The following is a 24,184-nucleotide window of genomic DNA, read 5'->3' as shown; positions in this document are numbered from 1 at the left end:
AAGGCACCCTGAAACAGTAACAGCAAACGTCAGAGAGGGCGAATGTCCATGTGGCGAGCCCCTCTCTTGGTCTGGATCACCTGGGGAAGAAATGCCACCCCTTCCCTGGAAATACTTAAGACCGGAACGTGTGCCCATTCCTTCACTTCCTCATTCAGCAGGGGTTCACCACCTCTTCGTGTACAGACCTAAGCACAGCCCTCGTGGGGCACAGAGCCCTGAGGATCTCGATCCCCCACGTACCGGAACTGCTGTCTCCCTTTTGAGGGCTGGTGGGAGGAGCCCAGGGGCAGTGGCCTTTCTGCCACATCAGATCGGTTGTGTTAAGAAATAATAACTTGCTCCTCCTTCCAGGAAAGGCTCAGGCCCAGGAAATGGCCAAGACGTGGCTTTTAGCACAGTCAAGTGGCATGAGATTAAAGAAACAGAGTCAGACGATCGGGATTTCATGTCATTTCTAGGGTAAACCTCTGAGAGCCGGGTAACACTGAGCCTGTGCCTTCGACGTTTACCGTCTACTTGGGAGACAAGACTGACACGCACGAAAGTTAAATAACAAGGCAAAGTTTAAGTACACTAGGCTGAGAGGCACTGCTTGGCTGAGTGCAGGAGCTGTAACAATGCCAGCATTAATGGAATCGCTACTACGTGCCAGGCACTTGAGCTACACAGAGACATAAGGCAAGGTCACTGCCAACAAACTCTCAGAGTCTGGAGCCCCACGGGACAGATGGGCAGCAGGCAGATGGAGCCGGCACCCCCAGCGTGTAAATTCGGCGATTTATGTGTCTCCCCATGTGCAGGACATGACCTCCCTCCATCCGCTCCAGCAGCTCGTGCTGGTTCCTGGCCACCTCCAGTCCGTATCCCAGTTCCTGCTATCCCAGACCCAATCTGGGCAACAAGGTAAGAACTCGGGCGTTTTCCATATCAATCAAGTCCAGCAAAGTGCTGCTGTGGCTTGCTGGATAAAGGAGCCCAAGTGTGGGGCATGGGTGAGTGGCTCACTCCTCTGGCATTGAGACCCGGGGAAGGGACCCTGGCATTGCCCCTGCCAGGCTGAGAGTCCTCTGCTTTTCCCTCTCATCTTCCTCAACTTCACGGCCAGTAGAGACTGAGGTGCAAGGTGGCAAGGAGCTGGGGGCGGAGGGGAGCACAGGAAGGAAGAGTTCCTTGGGACATGCAGTGCAGACAAGTCCCAGTTCCTTGGAAATCTTTCAGGACTGATTCAGACTTTCACCTCCAGGAAGCCGGCCTTGACTCTGCTTGGGTAGAGCAGCAGCGCCACCCTCAGGCGGGAGAAGGGGTTTTCAGGTTTTCTTTGGCACGGAAATTACTACCAGAGACTGGCTCCTGGGCCAAGAGCAAACAGATTAGAATATTCATGATAATAGCTGGTATTTCTTGAACGTGATTTGCCAGGAGCCCTGATGAGTGATTTTCCTGGCATTTTTCAAAATAACCTTGTGTGGTAAATAGTCATAGTGTGTCTCTGGTGACATAAGAAAAGTCTGGAAGTTTGCCCGAAACCTGTGTTCCTGGCCATTGACCTGCACTGCCTGCCCACCGCCCCCCTCTCTCTGGTCTCCACTGACTAGGGCCAAAGTGATAGAGGAAGTAGGAGTTTGCCACCTGTGTACAAATCCCAGGTAGAGGCTTTGGAAACCCAGAATCCAAACAACGTGCAACTCTGCCTTCCATCCCTAACACCTGCCTAAATTACAGTCCCTACCCCTAGGTTCTGAGGCATCTCAGAGTGTTTTTATGATGATGACTGAGAACATACTTGAGCCTTTAAGTACTTATTTTAGCTAAACAACGTATATCACATTCCTAGGTAACAGCTAATTCCCTTCTGTTTTAAAAGATAGTGACGTGAGGGGCGCCTGGATGGCTCAGTTGGTTAAGTGTCCGACTTCGGCCTAGGTCACCATCTTCTTGTTCCTGAGTTCAAGCCCTTCGTTGAGCCCTGTGCTGACAGCTAGGAGCCTGGAGCCTCTTCAGATTCTCTCTTGCTCTCTCTCTCTCTCTCCCTCCCTCCCTCCCTCTCTGCCCCCTCCCGCTTGCGCTTTGTCTCTCAAAAAATATAAACATTAGAAAAAATTTTTATTTTATTTTTTATTTTTTTAACATTTATTTATTTTTGAGACAGAGAGAGACAGAGCATGAATGGGGGAGGGTCAGAGAGAGAGAGAGAGACATGAATCTGAAACAAGCTCCGGGCTCTGAGCGGTCAGCACAGAGCCTGATGCGGGGCTCGAACTCACAGACCGCGAGATCATGCCCTGAGCTGAAGTCGGAGGCTTAACCGACTGAGCCACCCAGGCGCCCCTAGAAAAAAAATTTCAAAGACAGTGATGTGAAAATGGCCCAGAGGTAGACATATAACCAGTGAGGTCAGTGTATGATGCAGGGCAAAATAAACAAACAAAAAATTTTCTGAAGGCAGAAAACTCATTGGTTAAAAAAAATTCTTTTTTTTTTTTTTTTTGAAATCACTTACTGGCTGTGTGTCCTTGGGAAACTTCACCTAACCTCTCTGAATAAAAACGGAGCAAAATAAAATAAAATGGAAAAACAGTAAGAAATAGAAAAATAGTAAAATTCTACCTCACGAGGTTATTGAGGGCTATTCCAAATAATGCATATAAAAAGGCTTCGTGTATTTCAAAACGCAGTATAAATGTTAGATTACTATTAGCATTTAAGCCTCTGACTCCTGGCTCAGAGCTCCTTATGAGAGATTTTTGTTTACTTTAATAAGGAAAAATTAAGCCCTGACTTTTATAGACTGAGGAGCGTAAAGGTCAGCTTCCACAGATGCCGTACATCAGTGACCTGGAGCCACTTAGGGACCCCAGAGACCCCAAGGTTCTGGTCTGTGCTGAGTGGTTGGGGTGACCCGGCCCATTGTTCTGGTAGCTCAATGGCTTCATTCCCGCAGCGACAGTGAGAGCTCCTGGCTGAGGACCTTCCTAGAGGGAGGCCACTCTCATGACCACCAGTCAGGCAGAGCCCTTCATGGGCCGTTTTCCTGGAGAGGGAAGGAGAAAGCGGTCCTCAGACAGTACAACGAGCAGGTGGAGGCCATACCACCAGACAGAGTTTCCAGAGGCTTGGCCCCTGGTCTTCCCTTCTCTCTCAGCTCTTCCTCCCAAGTAGAAAATGTCCTCGTTCTGCCAAGAGCCTCTGGCCAGCCATGTGCCGCCTTTTGGGGCTCTCTGGCCCCATCTATGTGGCCTGGCATATTTGCAGATTTGCCCAGGTTTTTGTGGCTGTCTGCAGGCAAAATGGAGCTCCCCGGCCCCTCCGTTCCAGCTGCTTTTCCTTCCCTGTTGGATTTCTTCAGCCTGCTTAGCAGCTCCCAGAGCAGGCTGGCCTTGACCTCCTTAGCCCGCGCAGCACCATTCCAGGCAGGTGGGCGGGCAAGCCGGAGGACTGGTTTGCGGATGGCTGTTTACCTGCTTATCCGTGTCTCGTTCGCCTCCACCTGCGTGTGGCAATGCCTGGCAGTCCCGTGGGGGCCCTTTGCACAGGGCTCGGGGTGGGTTGAGGGACCTGACGAGGTAGCAGGGGGTGGGGACGGTTATCTCGGTCCCGAAGCTGTGGAGCGTGTCCTTCAGACGGCCTGGATTTTATTGTGTTTGTTCCCTTGTCCCTCCCCTTCCACTCAGGTCTGCAGCCAAATCTTCTCCCCTTTCCGCAGCAACAGAGCTCTCTCCTCCTCCCGCAGACCGGGCCTGGCCTGGCGTCCCAGGTAAACAACCACATTCTTCCTGTCTCCCCCTGAGAATGCCTCAGCTCTGGACAGAGCTGCTCACCGGTGTTCCCCCACCCCCTCGATGCTGCACTTATGCCTCTGGGAAGAGGGGCTAGCGAGGGATTATCCCTGTTCACACACGAGGAATCCAAGCCACGGCCGGGAGAAACGATCCAACCAGCATCGCCAACAGCCCCAGGACTGGAGCCCAGAGATCTCAGCTCCCAGGCCGTCCCGCTCAGCAGTGCGGGTCCTCCACACCAGCCCTGGTTTCGCTCACTCCTCTTAGGACCATCCAGGTCCTAAGGAGGGCTGACTTTCAGGGATGCCACGGCGACCGCCAGCCCTGCCCGGGTCCTCTCAAGCCCCAAGGAGGAGACCAGAGTCCCCACCAGGCCACAGTCTCTCACCTCTGGGTCCCTGTCAAGACCCACTATCCTTGACCACCTCCTGCAGTGCACTTGTGCGGGTCAGGAGGTCCGAGACCGGCGCGAGGGGCTGTTAACAGAGCTGCCGTGTTGCCACACGGTACCTGTTTGCCAATTACAAGGAGCCACCTCTTCCTCTGGCCGGACGTGGCCTCTTTCTAGGTGTGTGGCTCGCTAACAGCAGCAGGAGCTGTCTGGTAGGTGCCTCTCCTCCCCTCATCTGGGTGCCCCCGTGCACAGCTGCAGGAGATGGCTATGCAGAGACAGGTTACAGGGCCCCACTGGCCCTTCTGTGTGCGAAGATCCCCACGGATCACTAAGGGCCCTGACTCTAGAGGGCTAGAGTGGCCACTGAAGACATCAGGAAGGGGAGAGGGTGCCATCTAGTGGCTAATAGGAAGGGGGCCACTGGAATCCTAAACTCACTCTCTCCTGGGGACTCGGAATGTCATCATAGACTTACATCTGGAAGAGATCTTATAGAGGCCTGAGATCAACTCTCATATCTTACGACATGAGAATCCAAGGGGCTGTTCAGGAGGTTATTAAGATGGTCCAGGGCAGCGGTAATGAGGGACTTGCTCAGGGTTGTGGCAATAAGAGTAGAGAGGGAAGGGCAAACGAGGACCTGTTTGGGGAAGATGAACGAATGCAATTTGGCCTCTCGTTGGATATGAGAGGAAGGGAGAAGAAGGTCTAGCAAAGAGCTCAAGAAGTATTTGTTAAAGAACAAAGGAATCGATGAGAAGGAAGTCTCAAAGAGAGCTGAAGATTTCCACCCCCATCCTGCAAAACAGGACCAAACCCATAAGGCTCCAAATCATTCTGTTCTAAAAGATCCTTTGCCAGGGTCCTCTCACCTTCCTCATCCCAAGGCTGCCCATCTGAATTGTAAATCTGCAGGTCTCGGAAGAGAGAAGGAGGAAAGTTCACCTTAGTCTAGGAAAACGGTAAGCTGGGAAGGAGAAAGACAAGGGCGGATATAGGCAGTGCTGTCCACGTGGGCAGTGGCTCCTGGACGGGACACAATGCCTGGACCCCTCGGTCTGGGTTCCAGAGCTTGTGCTATGGTGGATGTCTTCAGGAGGGGGATTCAATCCAACCCCAAAAGGGCGCCACATGAACTCTAGGTTTTAGAGCCCATTTTTCTATGAAAATGAACTAAAGGAAGACTATGTCCTGACAACATTAAATGAGATCAACGTATATTTAGATAGCACAGGAATACCTTTGATTTAGAAACAAAAAACACAGGACGCTTGCCCCGCTCAGTCGGTGGAACATGCGACTCTTGATCTCGGGGTCACGAGTTCAAGCCCCACATTGGGTGCAGGGATTACTGAAAAATTAAATAAATAAACTTAAAACAAAAACAAAACAAAACGAAACACACCCAAACAACACTCTCATGAAAGAAAATGATGGGTTCGAAAGTAAAATGGCAGTCATAAGGGTTTAAATTTTTCTGGAAGGTCTATTAATATAACCAGTCTCGGATGTCCTCTGTTATCTTCAGTTAATGCCTGTTAAACACCTCAGTTACTTTGCTTTGTGGAAAAGAACAGGCAAGGCAAACAACCTTTTCCTTGTCCCATTCTGAGATTTGCTTTTGGAATCTTAGTAAACAACCCCACTAGCTCCTTTTACGGCGGAAAATTGAAAGAAGGAAGTTACCTGCCAGAGTCAAACAATGAGTCATAGACTAAAACCCAAGAAGGCCACCTCCCTGTCCTGCAGTCCTGTGTCTGCCCCAGCTATTCTAGCTATTTGCTATCCCTTTGTAGAAACCCAAATTTTCACTTCCACGCCCCTGAAAAAAATAGGAATCAAGTGCGCCCAGACATCTGTCGCCTTCTAAGCACACAATAGAAAGTGCCATTTGATCTGTGCCATTGTGGATCTGTTTGGCATGTGTTCCCTTTTAGGCAATTGGGCGCCCCGGGCTGCCGGGATCTTCTTTAGACCCCCATCTGGAAGCGTCCCCACATCTCCCAGCGCCGAAGCATCTACCCAGCTCTGGAGGGACAGATGAGCCCAGTGACCTGGAAGAGCTGGAGAAGTTTGCCAAGACCTTCAAGCAGAGGCGCATTAAGCTGGGTTTCACACAGGTTTGGTTTGCGGGGAGCTAGAAGGGATCGGGTTGAGCGAGCGGAGACGGGGCTTCCCGAGTGTACATTTGAGGAGCGGCCGGATGTTCAGTGTGTTTGGGGCAAGCCCACTTGTCCCTGTGTTCCTTGAGAACAGGGCACAGTTTCTATTGGTAAGGGAACTGGGGGACACTGCTGGGAAACGGGTGGGAGGAATGAGAGCCAGACAAGGGGTTGGGCATATGGGCACGGCCCACTCCGAGTCTGGGGAGGGAAATGAACCAAAGTCTCCCTCTTAGAGGGAAAAAACCTGGAAAGGAGTCACGGTCACGGGTGGGTGCTTGAAGGTTCTGTCCGTGCATGATGGGCGCCAGGATGGTGGGGAACGTGGACAAAGAAGAGAAGGAGCCCGTCCCTCCGGCTTCTCCCTCTCGGTCCCCACATGCAGGGAGATGTGGGGCTGGCGATGGGAAAACTGTACGGTAATGACTTCAGCCAGACCACCATCTCACGATTTGAGGCCCTCAATCTGAGCTTCAAGAACATGTGCAAGCTCAAGCCACTGCTGGAGAAATGGCTGCACGATGCAGGTAGGCATCCGGGACTCAAGGGTGGACGGTGCCCCAGAGGACTCTGCAGGGAAGGGGCTGGTGACTTGTCTGAGTTGAGGCTTTAGGCCGTCAGTGTGTAAGACCTCTTCTCCTCATGGGCCTGGAACCACCTGAGAAATAAGACACAGGAAACAGACAAGGGGAGAGGGAAATGTCCGCTTCGTTGCTGAGAGGGCCCCTTGAAAGAAATGGCTTCAGGTCTGTGGCCATGAAGACTTGGCCCCCTTCCCTTGTCCACCCTATGGCCACCCAGCCACCTGGGGACGGCTCACCAGAGACAGAGTTTGGGTCTGCAAACTTACTCACCTTGCGCTCTGGACCCCTTCTAGGTTGGGAAGATAGGGGAATGGGTTCTCTAGGATCTCCTGGGGGAGCCGGGAAGGCAAGAGTCACAACACAAGCCCTCTGTCTGGCTAACCTCGAGCAGGTCTCCAGAGGGCAGGGAGTCACCGTGAGCAAGACTAGTGGGGAAAGTCCTACAGCAGGAGCAGGGTCCGCAGGATCCTGTCAGCCGGGTGACCTGGGAGGCATTCCAGGAGGTCAAGGGTGCAAGCCAAGGGCAAGATGTTTGGAATACTGAATGGAGGAGGTTGGTGTCTGGGGACAGTGGGTGACAGGGTTCTTACCAGGACACCATCAACACATTGGACCGGAGAATTCTTGGTTGGAAGACGCTGTCCTGTGAATTATAGGGCATTTAGCAGCATCCTTGGTCTCTACCCCCCGGGTGCCAGCAGCACCTGCCGCCCGTTGAGACATACAAAAATGTCTCCAGGTATCCCAAATGTCCCCTGGGGGAGCAGTGATGGTGCAAAACCGCCCCAGCTGAGAACCACTGGTGTAGGCAGAGAGGGAAGGAGCAGAGCCGGCGCCAGGCTGGGCTCTAGTCAGGAGACACATGTTGACGAGTACTTCCTGTGCAGAGGAAGGAAAGGGTGGGATGGGCAGACAAGGGGGTCAGTCACCCCCTCAGAAGTCCCTCCACGAGGAAACATGGAAGGTCAAGGAAGCTGTCCCCAACGACTTGTCCCTTCGTCAGCTTTCTTCAGGGCACTGAAGTGACAGAGATGATCAGAGGGTCTTAGGATCTTTGGGAAGAGACCTTACGGGTCGTTTCTAGTGCGTCCCCCCTACCTGATGCCTGAATCCTTCCTGTGGGGTATATCTGCCCACCGATCATACAGCCTCGGCTCCAACACTTGCCCTGAAAAGAAAGTGACATCAGCACCAACATTCTGCCACCAAGTGCCATTGCTTTTAGCTCAAAACACCAGTTCCCATTTTACTAAGCATCCATATCCAAGCATCCTTGTAAAAGACAGACTCATGAGAGTCCCTTGTAGGAGCCCTGCCTGCACCCACTCACACGCACACATGCCGTTGATGTCTGAGTGTCCTTGAACCGTGACTGCAAACACTGGAGGCATTGGCGTGGGAGTCGCGGAAGACCTTTGCCCAGAGCAATGAGGACAAGCAGGGTTCTTGGCCTGTTCTGGTTCCCCTTCCGGGAGGAGGGGGCTGGTCCCAAAAGAGCCACTGCAGAGCCTACTGGGCAGCATTGGTGGATCTCAAGGCCATTGACACAGAGCCTCAACTGGCCATGCATTCTCTTCTCTGAGCTTCCTTTGTCTTTCCACCTCTGGACAGAAACCTCTCCATCGGACCCCTCGGGGAGCACCCCCAGCTCTTTCCCCACCCTCAGTGAAGTGTTTGGTAGGAAGAGGAAGAAACGGACCAGCATCGAGACCAATATCCGCCTGACTCTGGAGAAGAGATTTCAAGATGTGAGCAGCTCCTCCGGGTGGGAACGGGTGGGCTGATGTGCAGAGTTGGATGAGCGGACACACTCAGGCCCCTCGGTACCACACCTGCCCTGGGAAAGGGTCGGAAAGCAAGCCCAGGCACCCTCTCCAGTCACCCATGTGTCCCAGGGAGAGGGTGCCTTCGTCTTGGGTTTCAGGAACTTCTTCCCCCACTGAGTCTTCTTGCCCTGACATTTTTTAAGGGCCCATTGTCCCTCTCACCAGGAGATTTAAAGAATGGGATATAGGGGGACGCCTGGGTGCCTCAGCTGGGTAAACATCCAACTTCGAATCAGGTCATGATCTCCCAGTCCATGAGTTCGAGCCCCACGTCAGGCTCTGTGCTGACAGCTGGAGCCCGGAGCCTGCTTCTTATTCTGTGTCTCCCTTTCTCTCTGCCCTACCCCTGCTTGCACTCTGTCTCTCTCTCTCTCTGTGTCAAAAATAAACATTTAAAAAAAAAAAAAAAGGGATATAGAGTCCCAGAAGAGGGTGGATCTCTGTATCCAGTGGAGGTAAAGGGAGCAAAGCCAGAACACTCCATATAAATTCTTTCTTTCTTTCTTTCTTTCTTTCTTTCTTTCTTTCTTTCTTTCTTTCTTTCTTTCTTTCTTTTCTTTCTTTCTTTCTTCTTTCTTTCTCTCTCTCTCTTTCTTTCTTTCTTTCTTTCTTTCTTTCTTTCTTTCTTTTACCTTAGTTGACATACAATATTATATTAGTTTCAGGTGTATGGCAGGGATTCAACAATTTTACCCATTACAAAATGCTCATCATAACAAGTATAGTTACCATCTGAAATTCTTTACTTTCTATGCATTGATTTGTAGTTTTAGAATTATCAGTGTAGTAAATGCTCACTGTAAACAATTAGGAAAATATAGAGAAGTAGAAAGAAAAAAAAATCTACCATCAAATGGCATCTAAATGTATTTCCTTCTGCTTCTTTCTCCACACGCATTTAAATACTTGTGATCATATAATATGATACATTTGTTTGAACTTGTAGCAAAAGCATATTCCTGAGCCAGTATGTAGAAGCTAATAATAATACCAGCTTTGTGCCCTGTGGGAGCTAGGGAAGAGAAGAAGGAAAACAGGTGTGGTCTACACAGCTTCTAATCGGGATCCCTTGGATACCAGGCTTCAGAGCCTCTATCCACACGACCCAGGTCCCTAAAGGATGTGCCCTTGGCCTCATTTAATCTTGTGGGCCCCAGGCCTCCAAGACTGCTGCCCGCTCCAGCGAATTCATTTGCTGGTGCATCTGGCTCAAGGATTTGATGGCTGCATCCTGCTGGCAGAATGACAAGAGCTGGCTTTTCCTGCTGATTAGGTTTCTGGGAGCAGCCTGAGTAAGGGAGGGGGTGTGTAGGAAGGAGGGAAAGGGGCTGAGATCAAAGATTGGGTGAGGGAGGGGTTGGAACAAGAAAGTGCTGAATATATATGTCTCCACAGTCTTGGATCCACATGCTTTAGTTTATGTTTTCCTATTTAGAGGTGGGACAGGAAGCAATAACACAAGAAAAGGTTATCAGGTTGTGTGGCGAAACATGGGGTTCGGGATTCTGCCCGTCCCACACACATGTCAAAGGACTTCCCCTTTCAGAACTTCTCCTGAAGTAAGAAATGAGGGAAGAGAGCTACATTTGTGGATCCTGTATTTTGTGGCAGGCCCTGGGCTTGGCAGTTTACACATGGTTTCTCATTTTAGCCTCGCAACAATCCTATACAGTAGACATTATTGTTCTCACTTCATACATACATGATAAGACTGAGGCTCAGAGAAGTTAATTAAGAAAGGTTCCTAAAGCTACACAGTAAATGGTAAAGCCAGCATTCCATCCTAGGTCTGATTCTAAAGCTTTTGATCCGTCCATTGGTCTATCTTGTTTCCTCGGAACCTCTGGCCCCCACCCCTGATTCTTGACCCTGTTCCCCCTTCCTGCTGACCACACTCTATCCCTTTGGTCTCCGCAGAACCCCAAACCCAGCTCAGAAGAGATCTCCATGATTGCAGAGCAGTTGTCCATGGAGAAGGAGGTGGTGAGAGTCTGGTTCTGCAATCGACGTCAGAAGGAGAAGCGAATCAACTGTCCCGTGACCACACCCATCAAATCTCCCATCTACAACTCCCGCTTGGTAAGTGGCCAAGAACCCAGCTGCCCGCCAAGCATGGCGGGGGAAGGGGGGGCGGTGGGGGAGGGGGCAGGAACAGGAATGGTGCCTGGAAGGTGGAGAGTCTTCTCCATCCGGGGGAAGATGGCCGTCGGAAGTTGAGAGGGGCATACAATAAATAGGCAAACAGATGCCATATGTGAAATAAACATAAAGAAGAATAAAGAAGGGTAAGGGGAGTGGACATAATTATGAGGAGATGCTTTTTTAATAGAGAGGTCAGAGAGGACCTCCCTGGGAAGGTGACATTTGAGTAGAGCCCAAAGTGTTGGAAATAGATGAAGTATCTACAAGAAAGAGTGTCCCAGGCAGAGGGACCAGCAAGTAAAAAAGACTTGGCATGTGTGAGGAACAGAGGGAAGCCAGTATGGCTGGGTGAGGAAGGAGGCGAGAATAGGAGGGGAAATCAGAGACATAACAGAGAGCAGACCACCCAAAGTCATGGAGGTCACTAAAGGACCCTGGCTTTGGGTTTGTATGAAATAAGACACTGGAGAGCTGTGAGTGGAGAAGCCTAAACTGACTGAGGTGGAGAATAATCTACGTGGCAAAGGGACACCAGTGAGGAGAACTACAATAACCAGGCTGAGAGTAGAGGAAGCTTAGGGGACGGTGGTAGCCAGGACGGTGACAAGAAGTGGTTGGATTCTGAATATACTTCAACCGTGGAGCCAACGAGATGTGCTGAGAGCTCAGATAAGGAGTGTGAGAAATGAGGCCAAGATGAGTTTAAGGGTTTTGGCGCGAACAACTTGTTGGAAGGCGCTGCCTTTTTTTTTTTTTTTTTTTTTTTTTAAGATGATGAAGAAAGCCAGAGATACAGGTATGAGGGGGGAAAAGACTAAGAATTTGGAGCTGGTCAGATTAAGCTGGACACGCCTCCTAAGGATCTGAGAGGAAGTGTCAAGTGGACAGTTGTGTGTCTGATTTTGGTGGTCAGGGGGAAAAGTCAGGGCTGGGAATAACGTGGAAGTTTGGGGAGTAGGAAATATCTTCTGCATCCAGGGAAAGATAGCGTCTGGAGGAACATTCTCTTCCTCCATCCCTGGGGATGCCATGGTTGGAAGGTTAAGGGAATTGGGGGCAATGCCACTGTCCGCAAATATTTTGGCACTCAAGGATGGGTGAGATTCAGCCTTGTCTGGGGTGGAACACAGCTGTTTCATAAAAACGACACCATTGTTCATTCTTTCACCAAACATTCCTTGGCCATCTACCATAGAGTGACCTTTGCGCAGAGTGCTGGGGATACACAAATAAATAATATCTGTCCCCTGTCCCAGAGGATCTCACCATCTAGCAGAGGAGACAGACAAAGAAACAAATGATAAACAACATCATAATTTCTCTAGGAGAATTTAGGAGTTGCGGCTAACAACGCCTTGCCAAGGTGGTGGTTAGAGAAGGCTCCCCCAAGGAGATAATTAATACCTGAGCTGAGTCTAAAAGGAAAAGGAGTGAAGAGGCAAATAGGTATGGGGTGGAGTTCTCCTGGGGGGAAAGTATAAGAACAGTAGCAGGGAGCAGGGAGAGTGTACGGCATGTTCCCAGAACTATAGGTGGTCCCTGCGGAGGGATGTGGAACGATGAGGCTGGACAGACCAGCAAGGGCCAGACTGAGGGGACTATGTACAACGCTAAGGAGACGGCTGGGAGAAGTCACCGAAGGATGTTGAACAGGCCACTGACACCATCAGATTTGCTTTCCAGAATGATCACTCTGAGTGCAGTATAAAGGGTTGTTTGAGAGACATGAGACTGGTTGCGGGGAAACCAGGTAGGATGTGGCTGCAGTCACCCAGGAAAGAAATAATGGGGGCTGAAGCAAAGCTAGGGACTAAGAACGAGGGGAAGGGAGAGAGTCAAGGGACAATGAGAAGGTGGAATTTTTGGGTCTTGGGTTATGAATTGGAAATCAGATGGCGGCAGGGAAATGATGAAGGAAAGAGAATACTCTGGGCTGACTGTCAGCATTCAGGTCGTTGGGCTGATGGGGCCAGTGGTTGCTCCACTGATGGGACAGTCAGACACAGGTGGAGGAGCGGATTCGGGAGCAGGAAAAGGTGACGATTTCCATTCTTTACATTATTATAATGTCCAGTGAGGCCTGTGGGACACCCACGTGGGGCTGTCCTTGGGCACTTGCATTGATGGGTCTGGAGGTCAGGAGAGAAGGCCGGGATGGAGACGTAGGTCAGGGAGTCATAAGCATAAATTGGTGGCTGAAATCCGAGGGGAGGAGGAGCTCAGCTATGCTGTTCGCACAACAGAGCCAAGAGAAAAGTCTAGTCTTAACCCTGGGGAACACCAGCAGGTGAGGGACAGGTAAAGGAAAAGGATCCAGGCAGGAAACTAAGGAGGAGCCAGAAGAGGCAAGAGATTGCAGTAAAGGAGATGTGAGAAGCCCTGTAGGAGTGCTCCGGGAGCACAGACAAACACCGACGACGAGAGACACTCCAATCCGAATGGAGGCTGGGAGCGATGACCCCCTAATTTGTTCTTCAAACACAAACGCCTTTCCATACCAGGCGGGAGGAACCATCTGTGAGAAGGCATGGGATTATAAAACGATGTGCTGCATTTGGGGAATCACAACATTGCCATCTGACTGAAGCTAAGGTTTAGGGACTAAGAGAGGTTGATGAGGGCTGGCTCACGACGGGCCACAGGTACTAAATTACCCTGTAGGCTGCGAGAAAGCAATGAAAACGTTAAGTTGGAGGCAAGGGATATTCAGTCATCATTCTTTTCTTAAATATTTATCGAGCAGCCACCATATGTTTGGAACTGGGATATGGTGGTGCACAGGACCCGTATGATCCCTGCTTACGGTCCCAGCAGGGAAAATAGACACTAAGCAAATGCTCTTTGTGATGGAATCTCTAGAAGAGACGGAGGGTGATTTAGAGGGCCCTAACCTAGTCCCGGTGTCAGGGGCTTCTTGGAGGAAGGATGCTCAAACTGGCAGCAGCAGAATGAGTAGATGTTAATGGGGGTCGAGGGTGCACAGGGAGGACAGAGCATAGGGAAGAATATTCGAGGCAGAGGAAAGAGTGTATGCAAAGGCCCTGAGGCTGGGATGGGTGGAAAGGAGGAAGCATAGAAAGCTGGCATGGGCTGGAACCCAGGGAGTGAATGAGTGTGAATGAGGAGGCTGGAGGGGTAGGCGGGGGCTAGATTATATCAGGCGTGTCAAAGAAATGGAACCATGTCATAAGAGCATCGGAATCTTTAAACATGGGGCTTTGGGAGGTAGGTTCTCGCTTTGGTCCAAGCCCAATCCAAGACACCCACATGGAGAAAAGCAGTGGGAGGCATGGAGGAGCCAGGAAGGAGCCTGATTTCGTTCTCATCATTCATTCCACACTTACTTACTGAGCACCTACAAAGTCCTAGGCACTGTAGTCGGTACACCTGAACAGACATCATCCTGCCCTTGGGAAGACTACAGCCTAGCGGGGGGGAAAGATGTTAAATAAATAATTACATTAATGCTTGTGATGTTACAGAGGCAGCGGAGAGAGAGCATGTTCTGATCCTATCTTCTCCTCAGGTCTCATTGGCACAGTCTCCTTGGGACTAGGACATAGTTTCTTCCGCTTCTGATATGAAGTGATCTGCAGGATATACAGTTAAGCAAAAAAAAAAAAAAAAGCAAAAAGCAAAACAAAATGGTGCAAACCAGTGTGGGCTGAATGCTAGCATTTATATAAAAAACTAAAAAGGGGGAACCATAGATACGTCTGCTTGCATATGCATAGCCTGCCTCCAGAAGGAAACAGAAGAAGCTGGTCCCAGTGACTAAACACATTATTTATTTTAAAACAACAACAAATGTCTTGGGTGTGGCAGTAGGGAGGAGAGGAGAAGAGGGAGAGAAATCATTGATAACATCTCTTACCAGGAGGCCTCACACCTGCCTCCACCCTTCATGGGCCCCACCGCCACCCCCCCCCCCCCCCGGCCCTACTGAGGAGGCTCATTGTAAAAAGGCAGGTAAATGAAGACAGCAGAACCCGTAGCTGATTAATTGGGAAATGAATACATGCCACATCCTGTTGGGATGAGAGGATCCGAGCTGGGGAGGGGAGGGATATCAAATCACAGCTCCCTGAGAACTTCCTTCCAACGTCCTTTGGGAACATCGATTGGAGCTTCCCCTGTCGGCAAGAGGAGAATAAAGGGAAGGCAAGGTATGCAGATTTCAGCTCAAATGAAGAGGTGACCGGTGTCCAGAGACAGTTGACAGCTTCCTTCAGGGGGGAAGGGAACGGACGCTTAACAAGCCTGGCACTCTTTGCCAGGCATTGACTTGGAAGCTTTATGGACATTATCTTATTAAATCTTAATTAAAAGGAAATATAAGGGAGGTATTACCTCTAGTTCACAGATGAGAAAACCAAATCTCAGCGGGGTTAGGTAACTCGCCCAAAGTCACGTGGATAGTTACGACGGAACCACGTTCTCACCCCCAGATCTATTGGGCCCCGAAGCCCATTCTTTCTATTACAACTTGTTCTAGGTCGTGCTAAGGCAGTGATTCTTAAGGGGGAGAGTCCTGAAGAGTAAGGAGGTTCGAACTAAATGACCTTAAGTCCCTTCCCAATCTCAGAGTCGGTAATGCTGGGAGGTCTTCAGGGCAAAATGAAAGTTTAGCTCCTCCAGTTTTCTCTGGAGAGTGGGCGGTCCGCTCAGACACCAGGCCAGGAAGCCTGAAACAGGTTGTTAGGGCCGGGCTCTGCTGCACCGAGCAAAGGGATCTCTTGGAAGAAAAGAGCGAGGCGCTGTAGCCAGCTGACAGCATCTGCTACGACAGGGGCCAAGCCCTCGGTACGCCAGCTTCATCCTGGCAGTGCCGAAGAAGCCTTGCCAGGGGGCACAGCAGGGAGGGCAGGGCCCCGGGATCTGCAGAACTGGAGCCGATGCTGTACGTGGTCCAGAAGCCCTCTTCTGGAAGCAGGGGACAGAGCAGAGGTTTGGAACTAGGTGAGCAGCCAGGAAGCTGAGTCCTGCTATCTGCGGTCTGGGGCCCAGCACCCTGGGAGAAGCAGTCAAGACTGGAGAAGGGAGCAGACACAAGACATTTACAAACCTCTGTTGCCTTTCAGGTCTCTCCCTCTGGGTCTCTGGGCCCCCTCTCTGTCCCTCCTGTCCACAGCACCATGCCTGGAACAGGTGAGCTTTACAATGGGTTTCTGAAGAACTCCAGAATTCCTTTAAATGATGGGATGGTAGACCTGAAAGGTAACTAAGTCAGCCTTCCTTAAATGTATTTCAATGGCTATTAAGATCTCTGCCCGGAGAAGAAGGGTTCTGTGACCACCTAAGTTTGGGAAGTGCTGAAGAGGCCAAGTTTAAAACGAGCGTTTGCTTTCTGCTTCCGCTGCCATACTTTCTCAGCACCAGAGTGCATTTCACATCCCTGAAGGAGCTGTGTAGAAGGCAGGGTTTTCCAAACCAGTTTTCTGCGGAACTCTATTTTTCAAAAAGTACCTACCGCCTTCCAAAGAACTAGCAGGGGCGACCATACGTCTGCATGTGCCCCGGACAGCCTCAGCGTCTGCCTCTTGTCCGGACACGATCAATAGCACTGCTCCCCACTCGTCAAAGTATCTTGGCTTGCTTGGATGGCAAGATATCTGTCCCCTTATTCACGAGACGTTGTTAGGGAAACCCAAAAATGAGGATCCAAGCCTGTCCCCTGGCTGTACTCTTTCTAGGAGATACACGGGCGTCTTTCTGTGGAGACAGAAACAGGAGAGGGGCCGGCGACCTTTAATTGTGGCCTCAGATGCTCTTTCCTCTCCTATTCCCTTTTCTCGTTTTCCTCTCCTCCTCCTTTCCAAGCCTTCTTGTTCCTTTCCCCCTCCCGCCTCGCAGTCTGGGGCTACATACGCCCAGCCCAGGGTGTGTCCTGGGGTAGGATGATTTTGGCATCTGTCCTTTTGCTTTTGGCAATTCTTGGACCCGCAGAACCAGCCATGCCGCTCTCCAGGGCCTGCGCTGCAAAGAGCATTTATGATGAGAGTCCCTCTGGGGCCGGGTGTTGATGCAGACGAGGCAGGAGGTGGGCCGATGGGTGGGAGGTAGGGAGAGGGCGGGAGTTCTTTGGGGATACATGTCTGAAGGGCCAGGTCACGAGGTCCCGGGACCCAGCAGCATTATTTTCCCCTTGTTTTGGCCTCTCTTCGTCCTCAGGAATGTCATCCTGTTCCCCTGGGAACAACAGCGGGCCTTCGTCTCCCGGCTCCGGACTCCACGCCAACAGCCCCACTGCATCTCAAAATAACTCCAAAGCGGCAATGAGCGCCTCCGGTTTTAACTCTTCGGGGTAAGGTGGAGGAGAGAATACCAAGACATTCCAGCAGGATCAAGGGACCATGCAAGAAGCTGGGTCAATCCTTCGGGGCAGGAAGCCTGCCACTTTCTCGGAGAGGAGAGTTGGGGTGGCAGGTCGAGGACAGAGTGGACAGCCAGGCTGGACCGTATCCCTAGGGAGTGGGCTTTAAAAGAGAAGCTTCGGCCAGCCAGCAGTACTGGCAAGAGGCTGATGTCAACAAAGCCAATATTTCCATCCTCACTGGGAGGGTGGAAATTTCTAAACACTCCTGTAAGGAAGGGCCAGGTCCTTCAGTGGGCTTAGGGGTTCTCCACTCCCTGCCAGGAACCCTGCTCTTGGGGTGTTCTGACGTGAGTGGGAGCTGTCAGTGTGGCTGACACAATGACAGAGGGAAGTATTGCCTCCCTGCCCCCGCCCCCATCTCGGGTTCCCACCTGGCATGCAGCGAGGTAAGCCGCCCCTGGGACCAAAGAGTCTGCTCCAAAAAGTATTCTCAGAGCAGGTGCTTTGAGAGATGGCTCACAGATTCAGAGCACAGCAGAGATTTGAAAGTTAGGCAGTACCTCGTCGGAAGAAATGAATCCACTTGTCCAAACCCAGGCCATTCCACAAGGCAGCGAGGTCTTACTGACCGATAACTGTTGCATACACCAAACTTCTGGAGCTCGTCAACCACCACTGCCAAAAAAAAAGGGGGGGGGGCGAAAAAACCATATAATGCACATGTTTTACTGTGTTTTGAGCTAGAATTCACATACCCTACAATTTACCCCTGAAGGTACAATCCAGTGCGTGTTAGTGTAGTCACAATGTGGCATAACCATCACCATAATCTAATTCCAGAACGTTTTCATCGCCCCGGAGAGAAACCCTACACCTGTTAGCAGTCACTGGCCATTTGCGTCTTCCCTAGGTCACATTAGCACCTTTTAGCATTGACTCGTTTTTTTTCCTTCCTTCCAGATCTTGGTACCGATGGAATCATCCCACCTACCTCCACTGAGACCAAAAAGTTTCTCCGAATCCACCTGGCCCTGTATTCCCCACTGGAAGGAAGGGAATCACGCCTTCTGTGTATGGACAGCTTACGGTCAGCAGAGTGAAAGAGAATCCCCACTGTCAACCCAAACTCTTGCTTCTTCAGGAGCGAGGGCCCCCAGAGATCTAAACTGTGATTGAAGCATGTGCGGACTCCTAGTGCTCTTGAAACATATGCCCCTCCTCGCTGTTTACCATTCTCACCTTCCTTCCCCGTGCTCCTATCTCCTAGTTCTAAATATCTCAGACGGCTTCACTGTGGCAGTAGTCTCTCGGAGAAAGGACATCTTGCCACGATTTCCCAATGCATCCGTGGGCCTCTCGGGGACAGACGTTTGCCTGGTGTGCCAAACAACCGGAAGGAGAGATGATGGTTTTGACTCTGAACTTAGCCTCCACCTCTGAACCGATTCTAAAATCTGTGAAAAGATTTGAATCCGATGTCTCCACCAAAGACTTGATGTTTTCTCCGTTCAGCAAACTTTTCTGACTGAATCTTCATTTCACCCCATTTTCTCTTTAGCCCCCTTTTCTAGAACCAAGATCCAGTCGTGATTGCCTTCTCCAGGTTCTCTCTTCTTTACAGAAGGCTGAGCCACCCTCAGCCCCCGGGGCATGTTTCTCTGCCCACAGGTGCTCTTCTGTTTGCTATACCTGCCCCGGAGCTCAGGAGTGCTTACTCCTTCTCTCCCTCCCCGTCCTTACCTGGGTCCCCTCTCTCCCTCCCCGCCCCCCACCCCCGGCTGCAGAAGAAAGGACACAAAAGCAAATACGTAAGTTATGTTGGCAAAATACCTGTATATAGCCCTCTCCAGTTTTTGCAATGACGTTCTCTCCTTAATGTGGAATTTTCCAACAAAATGTTTAACTCAGGTGTGAATTTTGAAGATATCTCTGTAATATTTTATCTTCTTTTTAAAAAAAAAAAAAGAAAAAGAAAGGAAAAAAAATGCCAAAGTGTGAAATACTGTGCTAGCTTCCACAAGAGTTCCCACATGGGCTGGGAATCTTTGTTGACTTCTCGGGAACATTATCTCTAGTCTCCTTCTTTGTGGGCCAGTGTGTAGAGATGGAACATGAAGCCATTCCAGAGATGGTAGCCTTTTTTTTTTTTTAAAGACTGTATATCCAAGAAAATGTTGAGATTCAAAGGAATCTCTCTGTTCCTAAATAAATTTGTATAGTTATGATATAAATGATTCCACCGCTGATAAGAAGAGGTTTAGATTATTGTTCTGTGTCTTTTGTTGAGGGGGATATGAGTGCGTATAGTGCAATGGGATGGGGGAGCACTTGGCTGGCTCAGTAAGTGGAGGAGGCAACTCTTGATCTCAGGGACATGAGTTCAAGCCCCGCGCTGGGCGTAGAGATTACTTACAATAAGTGGGATGGGGAAAATGTTGCCAATTGGTGCATTAAGTCTGTTACTCCCCAGACCTGCTGCTGAAGATGATCTACATTAATACAGGGCTTTAAAGAGTTCAGAGTTCTTACTCTTTCTGACAGAGGAGGAGGAGGCTGGTTGCCTCATTTTGTAAGGGGGAGGATAGAAAGGGGGAGTTTTAAGGCCAAGTCATTCAGACTTAAGAGGTGGAGGCAGAGGCTGAGGAGGCTCATATCCCAGATATCCTGAAGGTCAGTTATTCAATATCCACAATGGAAAGCAATAGATATGAAAAACAAAGCATAATTCAACAATCAAATATAGGTGGCCTTGGAAATGCGCTGTGACTTTTGGTGAGGGGCTTGAGGGGCAAGCAAGCTCTCCTGGTGGTTTTTCTGAGGTTAATAAAAATTTCAATCGTTACCATGCCCGAGGTTGACAACTGACCTGTGCGAAAGGGAAGACCTTCTAACAGCTGATGGGGAAAAACCAAAATTGGGATGAAACATTTGTTGCAAATAATATCCAAGTGGGGAATCTATATGTGAATAATCAAGACTTAACTGTTTCTGATGTTTGAATGGGCCTTATAGTAAGACTAATCTTTCACGACACGAAGCTGGAGAAGAAAGCCTATTGGTAGTAGTTACGGTCTCAAGAAAAGATCCGGTTGGAAGTGGCTACAGCAAAGAGAGGCTATGCAGCAAAGAGACAGCAAGAGGAACCTTCGGCGCTGACTTAAGTATTTGAAAGGACCATTCTGCCACCCACCAGCCCATGTGTACAAAAGTGTGCATACACACGCAGGCATGTGTATACTCTTTGTATGCTCATGGGTGCCAGAGCCAACCCTTTCTGTGGCCATCCTGGCTACCATGACATCTTGTTCAGGTAAGTGCTGAAAGCCGATATCCTGCGCTGTCCACACTGATGGTTTTCATCCATTTCACCTTTAAAAAAAAACTTTATTTTTTTTTTAGAGCAGTTTTAGATTTAGGTACAGAGATTTCCCATATACCCCTGCCCCCTCACATGCATAGCCTCCCCCATTATGAACATCACTCACCAGAAAGTCCTTTTTTTTTTTTTAAAACCAAGAATGAACCTACATTGGCCCATAATAATCACACAAAGTTCACAGTTCATCTTAGAGCTCACTCTTGGTGTTGCACATGCTACAGGTTTGGACAAAAATATGATACATACCCACCATTGTAATATACAGGGTATTTGCACGGCCCTGATTCTCAGTGCTCTACCTTTTCACCTCTCTGCTCCCTACACCCTTGCAACCACCGATCTTTTTACTGTCTCTAATAGCTTTGCATTTTCCAGAAGGTCATATAGTTGGAATCATAGCACACACCCTTTCCAGATTGGCTTCTTTCACTTAGCGGTGTGCATTTAAAGTTCCTCCATCTCTTCATTCCCTTTTAGCACTGAATAAAAAATATTCTGTTGTCTGGATACACCACAGTTTGTTTATCCTCCACCAAAGGACATCTTGGTTGCTTCCAAGTTTTGGCAATTATGAAGAGAGCTGGGGGGCGCCTGGGTGGCTCAGTCGGTTAAGCGTCCGACTTCAGCTCAGTTCATGATCTCACGGTTCATGAGTTCAAGCCCTGTGTCGGGTTCTGTGCTGACAGCTCAGAACCTGCTTCAGATCCTCTGTCTCCCTGTCCCCCTCCCCTACTTGCACACTTTCTCTCTCTCTCAAAAATAAGTAAACATTATTTAAAAAAAAGTTTTTTTAAATATGAATAGAGCTGCTGTAAACATCTGTGTGCAGGGGGCGTGGTGTGGACAGAAGTTTTCAATTCCTTTGGGTAAATGCCAGGGAACATGATTGCTGGGTCATACGGTAAAAGTACATTTAGTCTTGTAAGAAACCTCCACCCTGCCTCCCAACAGAACGTGGCTGTACCATTTTGCATTCCCACCAAACAATGTGTGAGAGTTCCTGTGGCTCCATATCCTTGCCAGCAAGGTTTTGTCAAGCATTCTGGATCTTGGTCATTCAAATAGGCGTGTAATAGTATCTCAGTTATCTTAATCTGCATTTTCCTGAGGACATAGGGTGTGGAGCAGCTTTTCATGCACTTAACTGCCATGTGTATGTATGTATTCTTTGGTGAGGGGTCTAGCGAGGCCTTTGGCCGACTTTTTCATCAGGTTATTTGTTTTCTTATTGTTGAATTTTAGGAGCTCTTTGTATATTTTGGATAGCAGCCATTTATCAGCTGTGTCTTTTGCAAGTATTTTCTCCCAGTTTGTGGCTTGTCTTCTAATTCTCTTGGTATTTGTCTTTCGCAGAGCAGAAGATTTCAATTTTAATGAAGTCCAGCTTACCCATTATTTCTGTCCTGGGTTGTGTCTTTGTTGTTGTATCTAAAAAGGCAGCACCATACCCAGGGGCATTTAGGTTTTCTTCATCTAAGTGTCACCTTCCTGAAATTTTATAGTTTTGCATTTTACATGTGTGTCTGTGGTCCATGTTGAGTTCATTTTTGTGAAGGGTGTGAGGTCGGTGTCCAGTTGCCTTTTTTTTTTTTTTTTGCATGTGGATGTTCAATAGTTCCAGTACTGTGTGTTAAAGGCACCAATTTTTCTCCACTGTATTGCCTTGGCTCCTTTGTCAAAGATCAGTTGACTCCATTTATGGGGGTTTCTTTCTGGGCTCTCTATTTGACCATACTTTTTTATGAAAGAAATACAGAATTGTAGCCTAACTTCTCAGCCTCCAGTAGCTTCCATTGTCCATTGTCTTGGACAATTGTTCAGCACAGCCAACCCTGGAAGCAGGCACTGATTTGCCTCTCACAGCCATGTGATTCCCTAAATCCCAGTGATGTTCAACCAAAGCTTGGTTAGCTTCTTCAGCGGCTAATTAGGCACAAGAGAATCGAAGGGCAAAACCCAGTCGTTGTCCAGGGGGAAAGAAAGAGAAGAATTGCTCCTGCTCCTTTTCAAATTTTCACACTTCAATTTTTTGTTGACTCAAGACTGGTGGGCCCCACCGTAAGGCCTTTTGGTGCAACTCAGAGAATGAGTTTAGTTTCAGGACTCAGATGAGGAATCCTGCCCTGAGCCCCCCCAGGTTTCGTGGCTCCGTGCCTCTCCTTCCCACACACTCTCCGTGTGCCTCTCATATCTCACGTACTGCATTTGCTGACTCTTCTGCTTCTAGACTGTGGGTCTACCTGTGGGTCAACCCTGGAGTTGAGTCTGTCTCTTTTTCTCTATATGCCCATGACTAACACTGTGCCTGGTACCTAATGGGAAATTAAGATTTTTGAAAATGAAATTCCTTTTTTTTTTTTACCTCTAAATAACTTCTAGTGCCCTTCATTGAGGTTAGGAGCTGTGAGCTGTGAATGCCGAATAATACAGTACAGGTCTGTAGGGGCTTCTAGTCAAGTGCAGAGCCATACTGCCTGGGTTCATACTCAAATCTACCTCCTACTAATCATGTCACCTTGAGCAAGTTCCTTGAATTGCTCTGTGTTTTAGTTTCTCCCCTATTAAATGGGGATGACAATAGCAGCCATCTCAAAGGGCTGTGAGAATTGACTAGTTAATATTTGTAAAGTGCTTGGAACAATGCCTGGTACATTAATAAGTGTTGTCTGCTATTATTGTGATTATAAACATAATTATTGTCATTATTATTCAAATAAATTGGTGGAGAGCTTCCTGTTCCTGTTCTCCCTTATAGCCCAGAACTTTTGTGGGGGGCGGGTGGGGTGGGGGGAGATACCACCGTTGACGATTATCTGATCTGGTAGAACAAGTGTTATGGCCAAAGATATCTAAATTAGTAAATGTAATCCTAGGTAATGAAGCTTGAACCTGGACCATCAGTCACCCTAGGATAAAGGCTCCTAGAAAGAACTGGCACCTTTCCTTATTGCCTCAGCCTTCAGACCCCTGAAGCCTTTTAATACTCTGTTCTTTCCTGGAAAATGGTGGCGGCAAGAAGGTAGTTCCAAATTCAGATACTAGAACAAGAAGAGGGGCAGCTGGATGTCTCAGTCGGAAGAGTATATAACTCTTTTTTTTTTTAATGTTTATTTTGAGAGAGAAGGCGGGGAGGGGAAGGGCAGAAAGAGAGGTAGAGAGTGCAGAACCTGACGAGGGGCTCGATCTCATGAACAGTGAGTTCATGACCTGAGCTGAAATCAAGAGTTAGATGCTTAACTGACCGAGCCACTAAGGTGCCCTGGAAGTTCTCAGGGTTGTGAGTGTGAACTCCACATTGGGTGTAGAGATTACTTAAATAAGTAAAACTTAGAAGAAGAAAGAAGAAAGGAGGAGGAGGAGGAGTGAGAGAAGAGGAAGAAGGAGAAAACGTTTCGATAATCGCAAGCAAATGGGGAAAAGTTGAGATCTGCATACTCTCCATTTAGTGAAATGGATCCCTCCCTGTTCTCTTTCATCAGGCTCTCATTACCTCTTATCTGGTCTGTTCCAACCTACTTGAAGCAGACTGTCTTCTCCGGTTCATCTTACAGCGATTTTGGTTGAATGTATAGCAGTGCTTCTCAACTTTGGTTACACAA

The 24,184-nt window shown here is 49.1% G+C and overlaps 1 protein-coding gene and 1 long non-coding RNA gene across 3 annotated transcripts in view; one reads left to right on the top strand and one right to left on the bottom strand.

Moving 5' to 3' along the window:
- The window catches only part of POU2F3 (POU class 2 homeobox 3), an 81,681-nt gene extending 58,867 nt beyond the window's left edge, over positions 1-22,814 (top strand). For both annotated transcript variants that reach the window (XM_027036742.2, XM_053203969.1), the window contains 9 exons: positions 804-906; positions 3,675-3,757; positions 6,114-6,296; positions 6,724-6,865; positions 8,534-8,670; positions 10,666-10,827; positions 15,972-16,038; positions 17,062-17,194; positions 18,167-22,814. In XM_027036742.2, coding sequence (XP_026892543.1) covers positions 804-906; positions 3,675-3,757; positions 6,114-6,296; positions 6,724-6,865; positions 8,534-8,670; positions 10,666-10,827; positions 15,972-16,038; positions 17,062-17,194; positions 18,167-18,206 — 1,050 coding nt within the window. In that variant the 3' untranslated portion in view covers positions 18,207-22,814. The remainder of the gene's footprint in view (positions 1-803; positions 907-3,674; positions 3,758-6,113; positions 6,297-6,723; positions 6,866-8,533; positions 8,671-10,665; positions 10,828-15,971; positions 16,039-17,061; positions 17,195-18,166) is intronic.
- LOC128311921 (uncharacterized) lies at positions 2,467-6,118 on the bottom strand. The gene is made up of 2 exons (XR_008290610.1): positions 3,462-6,118; positions 2,467-3,034 (listed from the first exon to the last, which is right to left on the bottom strand). It is a non-coding gene; the product is annotated as an uncharacterized LOC128311921 (long non-coding RNA).
- Positions 22,815-24,184: the final 1,370 nt, after the last annotated feature.

The sequence above is a fragment of the Acinonyx jubatus genome, chromosome D1, assembly GCF_027475565.1.
Source record: "Acinonyx jubatus isolate Ajub_Pintada_27869175 chromosome D1, VMU_Ajub_asm_v1.0, whole genome shotgun sequence".
Taxonomy (NCBI): Eukaryota; Metazoa; Chordata; class Mammalia; order Carnivora; family Felidae; genus Acinonyx; species Acinonyx jubatus.
The sequence above is the reverse complement of the archived record's forward strand: the minus strand, read 5'-3'. Positions and strand labels throughout refer to the sequence as shown.